The sequence below is a fragment of the Rhopalosiphum maidis genome, chromosome 2 (assembly GCF_003676215.2).
Source record: "Rhopalosiphum maidis isolate BTI-1 chromosome 2, ASM367621v3, whole genome shotgun sequence".
NCBI lineage: Eukaryota > Metazoa > Arthropoda > Insecta > Hemiptera > Aphididae > Rhopalosiphum > Rhopalosiphum maidis.
The window spans coordinates 49,436,311-49,445,676 of NC_040878.1; the positions used below are offsets into that span (position 1 = coordinate 49,436,311).

General features: G+C 30.4%; 1 protein-coding gene across 1 annotated transcript; it reads right to left on the minus strand.

The window, feature by feature from the left end:
- Positions 1–4,129: 4,129 nt before the first annotated feature.
- On the minus strand, positions 4,130–7,617 carry LOC113553579 (muscle-specific protein 20). Its single transcript, XM_026956968.1, has 4 exons — positions 7,456–7,617; positions 7,069–7,280; positions 4,900–5,020; positions 4,130–4,745 (listed from the first exon to the last, which is right to left on the minus strand). The coding sequence occupies exons 1-4, from the start codon at positions 7,483–7,485 to the stop codon at positions 4,554–4,556; spliced, it is 555 nt and encodes a 184-aa protein (XP_026812769.1). The 5' UTR covers positions 7,486–7,617; the 3' UTR covers positions 4,130–4,553.
- Positions 7,618–9,366: the final 1,749 nt, after the last annotated feature.

The window sequence follows — 9,366 nt, forward strand, 5'->3', positions numbered from 1 at the left end:
TATACAATAGTGAATTTCTTGTCTCAAATAGTGTAATACGACTAAGTTTTATGACCTCATTTGTGTGTCTTCTATATTATATATATAAAAAACTAAAATAACAAATTAAGACAAAACTTTTTGGTTGAACAAAGTTTAATGAAAATTTTTTGAAATTTATAATATAAATGTGCTTTCCAAATATGTCTTTTTGATTAAACTATGTACACTTTTTTAACAATAATTAATCATATAATAGGTTTTATCTTATTAGAATATTAAATGATATAATTTAAAGTGCATATAATTAATCAATTATACCTAAAAAGTTTTCTTAGACTTTTTAGTTTTAAACTGAGAATAATAAAATATTATATTATGCGAAGTCAACCTATTTTTTCCAATGGTACTACATTTTCACTTGCTTAAAAAATTCTTTTTTCGGGGTGTATAAAACACTTGGGTGGATAAGTTATTCATCAAAATATTATTGGCTCTTTCTGCAGTGCAGTATATTATGAATTTATATTCATAAATAGGGCTCGGGACTTCTAGAAGTTTGCATGTTTTTAAATAATCATTAAAAACATAGCTAATAGTAACATAGAAATTTGTTTTATAACAATACAAGTTTATATTTAAAATTTATATAGCTGCATATTTTGCATATTTGACCATTTTTCATTTTATAAGTGAATATTTGACAATTATATTTTATATGAAGAAGTAAGTTTTTTAATTTTATGAAAAAAAAACTTAATTTTAAATAGATTTCCTAAACCGGATATAAATATTTTAAAATTAGTTTTTGTTTTTTCTCGCCAATCACTATAATTGTATTGTTACTTATATACAATATACCACACACGTGATTCCCTATAATGATACGAAAATAAAAAAAATTACACCGAGTATTTTAAATAGACAAAATTAATCTATGGACGGATTGCCTGCAAATATTAGTAGAAGTGACTTACCATTTTTTAAGTTTGCACCATATACCAATAAGTTTCGTAAACGTGGAAGTTCCTTTTCTAAATATAAAAATATTTTGGTTGATAACAGATGGTCATTAAAATTTTCAACTTAAGAAAATATCTTATAGTCCAATGTAATGTTCAAGGTAATTAGTACTATATTAAAAATAGAAAAAATGTATTCAATTTAATTTGTTTTCAAAACAATTTAAATTTTTTGTTTTAGACAAAAACTCAATATAAGATGAAAACAAATCTGAAAAAAGAAAATAATTATCTCAAATATCTATCATATCTAAAAATATTATTATTAGTTATTACTAGTTTAATTATTTATTACAAATATAATTTTTTTTTAATTCATATTTTAATAACATATTTTTTGATTTTTTAGGGCATAAATGTATGCATATTTTAAGGTTTTTAAGGGCATGAAGTGTCTAGCCCTATTTATAAATAATATTATGTCATACATTCGCGTACAAGTATTAATATATTATATTATTACCTATATTAATCATTGATACCTGTGCACGACGATCAAGTTGAGGAAAATTGGTCGTTACAATATCATTATAATATAATGAGTGATCGACGGGCGGTATATCTAGGTACTAAACAGGTATAAATACGATCCCTTTGAGAACGATGCACGCCTGTTGTAGAGGTGTACACATACAATATAATATAGCGTATATACATATATGTATATATAACGTATAAATCAAAAATTTTAATTTACCCATCCTTAATTTCTGTAGCAGGCCACCTCCACTCCATATTTTCGTCGGTAAAAACACGAGTCGCACTCACGCTTGTGTGTGTATTAGTCTGTATTTGTGTGTATAATTAACATTTATATTCAGACCGCGAGAGAATGGGAATATATCGTACGATTAACACGTTGTTCGGGTGGTTTTTTTTATTTTTCGTTAGCCTTCGTTAGTTTTATATATGCAATAATAAATTATTACCGTACCTCTATATTATAATGGTACAGGTACGCGTAGCGCATATATAGATATATATTTCCCTCGGCAATAGCTAAAATAAAAAAATAATAAAATGAAACCGTAGGTATAGCAAAATATTCAACCACTTTAATAAATATTGAATACAAAAAGTACATATCTAGATATGATTATGGTTGTGTATAAATAAGTACTTACTTGCGTGCAAACATTAACAGTTGTGCCGTATTCAAAATAGTGTGGGATTATGGCTTCCCATCATTGAAATGTTAACTTAATAAGATGTTTTCATTAAAATGTAGTTTAATAAAATAATTATATATATTAAATAAAATATAAAATTGTGATTTACGATAGAAATTAACAATTTTAAAACGCCCATAACTTTCTGTAAAATTAAAATATCAAAAAATACCTATATTGAGGCCCAAAAGATTTAATAAATCCTTACTTTTAAATTGTATTTTATGTCAAATACGTACTATAATATGAAAAATAACAGAGTAAAATGAAATATTCTGAACGTACAATTTGCTATGTTCTACGTTTGTAAGGTGGATATAACAGTATATTATAATACGTGTGAGACGTGAGTAAATGTTTTCTTAACAAGATGGTCACGTGGATCCATGGATATATCCAAATAAATTGAGCCATGGACTGTTCATGTTTTTAATAGTTTTACTTGAACTATAACTATAGAAATGCGTAATACAAAATAAAAAAATCTACGAGACTAGGATGATGCATTTTACTCCTATCGAGAGCGTGGACAAGATTAGTATTTAGTATACTTTTTTTACCGTTTCTCGATCGCAGACTCATTGGTATATTTTTCATTCATTTATACCGGAACCATAGGCATAACTAGAGCAATATTTTTAGGGATAAATAAATATTGTAAAAAGCTCCTATACCTAGCTATGTAGCTAGTATATAGTATATAACATTGCTATGATTATTGTGCTACTAATACGTATCGGTGACCTGTTCTATGCTTGTAAACAAATCACTAATCAGTATTGTAAATTGTAATGAATATTCTATTAACAATCATTTTCATTATTTTAATAAGTATATAATATTATATGCTTAATAGTTATAAAAAATCGTATTGTTTACAATATTATTCAATCTCACCAACTAAACATGTCGGCGTTTATCTCAAACATTTTCTAGAATTTTGCTCGCACAAAACATGTACATGGCACTGATTAATGGGTGCCTATTATTATTAAAGGCATTTCATGTGACGGCTCACAGGACTATACTTTTGCCTGCCTCTTTTACGATTAAACTGCGGTCATAAATCATAACGCATAGTAATTTATGTACATACACATAGGTAGTATGTTAGCTATATGCTAGTTGCAAATGGCCCAATAGCCAATGTGCGTGAATTATTCCAGTTTAAACCTGTTCCACTCCTCGGCGAAAAACTAAATTGACATCAATAATAATATTAACTTAGTAACATAGTAATATTAGTATTAATATGTTAAATGTAATTTCTGTGAATTTTGCATTTCTATTGTATTATTTTGATTTTTAGCGTATAAATAACATTCACTCAATCGACATTATTATTTATTACTGTGCATGATGTTTATTTTTATTATAATAAATTATGTTTATAAAAGTAATAATTATATATATACATTTTTAATGTCTTTGTTGAGTTTATTTACTATAATATGGGAGTGAAAAGAGTAGGTGGCGTAAACATTATTTATTCGACGATTGCCAGAAAATCGACAATTCTCGTTCAGATGCCAGCTGTAGCAGTATAGTAGCAATCCTGTCGGCTTTCGTCGACTTTTTCACCGCGTTTACTTCGCCAGACGCCCAGATGGTTCTAAATTTAAGCGTGAATGAAATTGTTGACACGCGCTCACCACCACTGACGTGCGATATGACATACATATTACATTTTACATAAATCATAAAACATTGTACAAAATTATTATTGTTATACTACAAAAATAGTTTAATGCTCTATACATCAATATGAGTAATGTGATGTGTCTCGATTATAATTAAAATGATATTAGATTGACTATTATTATTATTATTATATATATACGATGGTTTACTTTGATCATGTAATGTATTTTTTCACTTATTTTAATAACGTAGTGCACATGAAGAATTTCACGGCATAGAATCTTAATGGGTATAAAAGTATAATAAAATTAAAATGTATAATGATCGTCTTTTGTTTTATTATATATATATTTTTTAATTCAAGATAAATATAATATATATAATATATAGGTAAAAAACGGTTATCGAAAAAAAACAAGTAGGATATTTAATAATAATGCCGCGTGGAAACAATATAATATATAATGGGACATAATTCATGCGTTATTTTAAAACCATTTACACACATACCGCTCAGATAATATTATTTTAATAATAATTACGATAATACGACACACACACCATAATAACAATAGTAGTATAATAACCGCTTACAACGACCTACACCTCGACTGTAAGCTCGACTTCCAGATGATAAATCGCAACGCATTACTCTATTTATAAATGTGTGAACATAAATAATATATCATATAAATTATTATTATAATATTATATTATATTAAATGGTACTCGTGTAGTGTAATTATTTGCCGATGATGATTTTCCTGCCAGCGCCTATGTTTTGGCCCGCTTGCGTGGCGCCCTTGTTTTGTCCAGCCTGCAACCCGATGATGGTTTGGCCAGCCTTTAGTGTTTCCTCGGAGAATTCGCGTTTAGCTTCCTCGGAAGGTTTTGGTCCCAAGTAAGGTCCTTTCCATTCCGCGTGTCTGTACGTCTACACGATCACACAATCAACAGTATCATATAAGTACATAATGGTCATTCAACGCGCATAATATATAATACTATGTATATAGTCTAGTCCGTTTTAGAATACTATTCATGTGACAATGTCGAGAGTAATATTATTTAATGATCGGCTTTCTCACCTCACGGCCCAGAGCGTACAACGTCATTATGACTTGGGAGAAGTCCTTGCACTCCCACAGGTCGACGGTCTGAAAAACGTCAATGTCGGCGACTCCGTATGCTTTGATGGCCTTCTGGAAACTGCAAGTGCGAAAACACATTATAAATAATTACGATATCGCGTATATAGTGTTATAATATGGTTACACGCTGGCTAAAAATAAAACACTGCGTATTACATAGTATTTCGATCAAAAATCTGTCACCCTCACCGTCGATTGTATTATACAGCGAACACACCCTCCCGCTAGCAAATTATTGTTTACGCCTCTTTTCGGCCGTCACAACAGCAACACCATACACCGTCGTCGTTGCGGTTAACGTAAGTTGTAACTCTTTATACAGACACATAAAAACTTATAACATATATATCGTATAAGTATATGATGTCGATGTGTAAAGTACGCGACGTTCAGATGCCATACTTATATAATATTATATATTATCGATAAATGATTATAATACGATGTCGACATCGATATATATATATATAATACACTTTGCTATAATATTATATATAGATGTACACGCGGTGCGCGTTCGTTGGTATATATACATATATAATATACGACAGACTTCGCACCTATAACTTGTAAGACTTGAAGTATAGAAACTTCTTGCCCGCCGCACCCGAGCACAATTCCCATATTGTATAACGTTATATATTATTATTATGTACGCGCTGCACTTTATGATTTATGACTCGAAAAACTTTCACGCGTAACGTCACTCTGTAGAGACGCGCTTAAAAGTTTATCTCACCGCGTGTATATAAACGTGTATAAAAGTTTGCGCTGCCGCGAGAACTCTAAACATTAAAATTTACTTAACGTGACACTATACACTATATACGATCCTGAAATTATAAATGCACGCGCGGTCCCAGAATAAATAACGCCTCGTAAAATTATTGTTTCAACCGTCCAGGCAGTTTGGTGGTTGGTTCGTATTCAGTACGTGTGTATACATACAATAATTTTATATGGAATATGGATAAATATTTAAATATTTTATATTACTCGCGAAGAGGGGAAAATAAATATAATTTGATGTCAGAAAATGCCCGTTCGAAACGTTTATGGGTATGTAAGAACGCGAGTTCTCTCACCGAAAACTCTTCAAAAATATATTGAGATGTTTATATAGCGACATTCGTGTTGGAGTTGCGATAAAATTTTACACTCGCATACATAATTTCGCGCTACAGCAACGGCGTAAGATTAGTCGAGATTTGTTCATTATACATTTATATAAGCTGTCTATACTCAAAATACAAATAATATTTAATTTTCGACCGTTTATTGTCTGTTGTATCTATCGGTCACGATTCCAAACACGTGTATAAACACGTGCACACTTAATAATATAATAATAATATAGTATTGTTTTCTACAGCGAAAAGTTCGTGGAGGAGATGGCTCAAATAAGTTCTTACCGCTCCCTTCATCTAACCACCTCCCGCGATTACCTCTGATTCGGGGTAGGGACACACAGAACCGACACGACGCCAAAAGTTAAACGAATAGTCTACAAGCCGTTTAATTGTTATTGATGGTCGCCATTGTCGCCCGAAACGTGTATACTTTATACATAGCTGTTTTCGAATATGATACGTATTTAAGTACAATAATGTGTACAACAAAAATGCTCTGCAAAAGTTTGCTTGTAATATATTGTGTTTACTCATATCCAAAGTACAAGATTTTCGATTAATTGACGTATTTACAGTATACATAATAATATTATTTATATTGTATACGGATGGGGTGGATTTACCATAATGTTACTAGCTTTATGCGGTGAAAAAATCAAAACCCGTGGGACACTGTTCGAATTTGATTATTATATTCACCGCGAAATGAAATCGTATGCTGTAATGATGAATCGATCTAAGAACTTAATTTTTGATCCACGTAAATCTATATTGTTGATATTCAATTACAGTAATCGAATCAAAAAATTGTCCTAGAGTAGTTTTTTCGATGCAAGAATATAAACTAAACACGTCAAACCACTTTAACCGGATACATATCTACACTATTTTTATATTCGATAGCAAACAGTCTCGTGAAAAAAAAATTTTAAATGAAAAATATTCTGTTTAAAAATTGTGATGCATAATGACTCACAGGTTAATGTTTTCCATCATTTTGAATTGTCCACCGGTAGTGTTGTATTTGGGTACACTTCCAGGGCTAATGGTGTTGATGAGTTTGCATAGTACTTGGCCATCTTTAATGTATTCTTCCAATGGAAAGCCTTTGGGAAATTTATATCCCAATACTGCTTCCATCCATTCCTGGGCTTCCTTTTCTTGTTGGGGGTCTCGCTTGGAAGCGAGCTATGTCGGGTAAAAAAAAAATGAAAATCGTTTTACACATTATAATATATCTATTTTAACTTAAATATCGCCATTGACATTCACGACAATATACTAATATATACATATATATGATATAATATTGTATGTAATTACGCTATAACGACGATATTGTAAAATATTTAGAACGACTTACTTTAGCGCGAACGGCACGTTCCAAAGACATGAGTATTACGAGGATACACACGTTGCAATAACAAAGAAAATATGCGTTATCGCGGAGGAACAGGTGGACGTCTGTTCGAGCTTTGGCTGACGGACGAAAATTGAAAGTCGCTCGAAACCGTAGTCGCTTTATATACGCTCACGGGTGCGGCGGCAACTGGAGATATCTAACTCGGAAATAGATCCATACTGACCATACTGTATGCGTATATTAATACGTTTATAGAATATGACACACGTCTAAAAATAATGCGTGGCCACGGTCATATTGGTATACACAGTCTCCTTCGCTATATTGTGCTATACGTAATGAATCGCACGACAGTCCGTCCCACTCGGAATGACCCGTTTTCTTGAAACGTGTGTGTGTTTTTTACATTAAAAGTGAATTTTTACGGGAAAAAGAGACTTGGCTGAACGAGACCGACCATACTTTGTTGGCGAGTGCTTTTCGAACGCGCGGTATAACATTTAATATCGCAGATGAGTCATGTCTTAGCGAATACTTTTTTCGTCACTTTATCTTTATATTATATAAAGATATACATAAAGATATATATTATACTATATATTATAATAAACAGATATAATGTACATAAAATACATATAGGCACAAATAGCATACACTTTTCGGTGGACTTGAACAGTTATTCATTTAATAGCGATTTAAAAAAACATAGAGCGTAGCCCCACGCCTTCCAACTATAGTAAACGACACAAAAATACAAATTATTATATTATATATAAACATAACTCTTCTGTGCGTCTGTTATAATTCATGTATCTTCTGAACGACTTGATCGTTTTCAATAAAAGTTATATAGTTATATCAATAGATTTTTGTTTTTTAATGGTTAACATTGGTTACAGATTATAATACTATTTATAATTAGTAATAAAAATATGGCATTTACATTTTTTTATATTTATATTTAAAAAAAAAAAACAAATACTTATGAAAATTATGATATAAACAATTTTATGATTTTCAATCATGACTTGCTTTCTTAATTTTGTACATATTATATTTAATGTATTTTAATGTAGCATGTAATAGGAGGAATACCAATCGATATTGAATTTTTATCGGTTTTTAATCATTCGTCGGATCTGTTTCCAATTTTTTATGTTAACGACAAAAATATCTCCAGAATTAAGAATCATAAAATGACTATACATTGTACCTAATTATTGTGTTTGTATTTTTGTATTATATTTTTTAAGAATTTATAAATATCAATCATAAATACTCAGCATAATAGTATGTTACATTTGTGGAAAATTTTTATTCATCTAAAATTTTAAGAAACTTTTTATTTTGCCCTTTCTTCCTCTAAAATTTCATCTATTTGCATCTATCGCCTATGTAATGGTAATTTAGGATTACTATACGTTTCAATCACACGATGTACCAACGTTTGGAAACGTATATAAACGGAAGCTGTACATTATTGTGACGGAAGTAAACAGTAAGCGTAAGTATGTATAATAATAATTAATCACGAAAAAAAATAACAATAATTGTTCTTCTTTATTATTATTATTTGTTGTTGTTGTTTATAGTTTAGGTACAGTTGATAGAAAAATCATTCGTATAATATAATTGATATAATATATATATATATATATATATATATAAGGACACATATAATAATATTATGTACTGCACGGTGACATTGTATTACATAATATGCGATCTCAACGTGTATATACACATTATTATTATTATATACATGTACTCGTGAGTGGTGGGTGCGTGGATAAAACGGCATTGTGTGCGTGTCCTGTGCTTACGGGTCTGCGTAAACCTAGTCCCTGTGGACATTACAGGCCCGACAAGGGGGAAATCGCGTGAGGGTGTAAAAACAAAATTGAATACGGG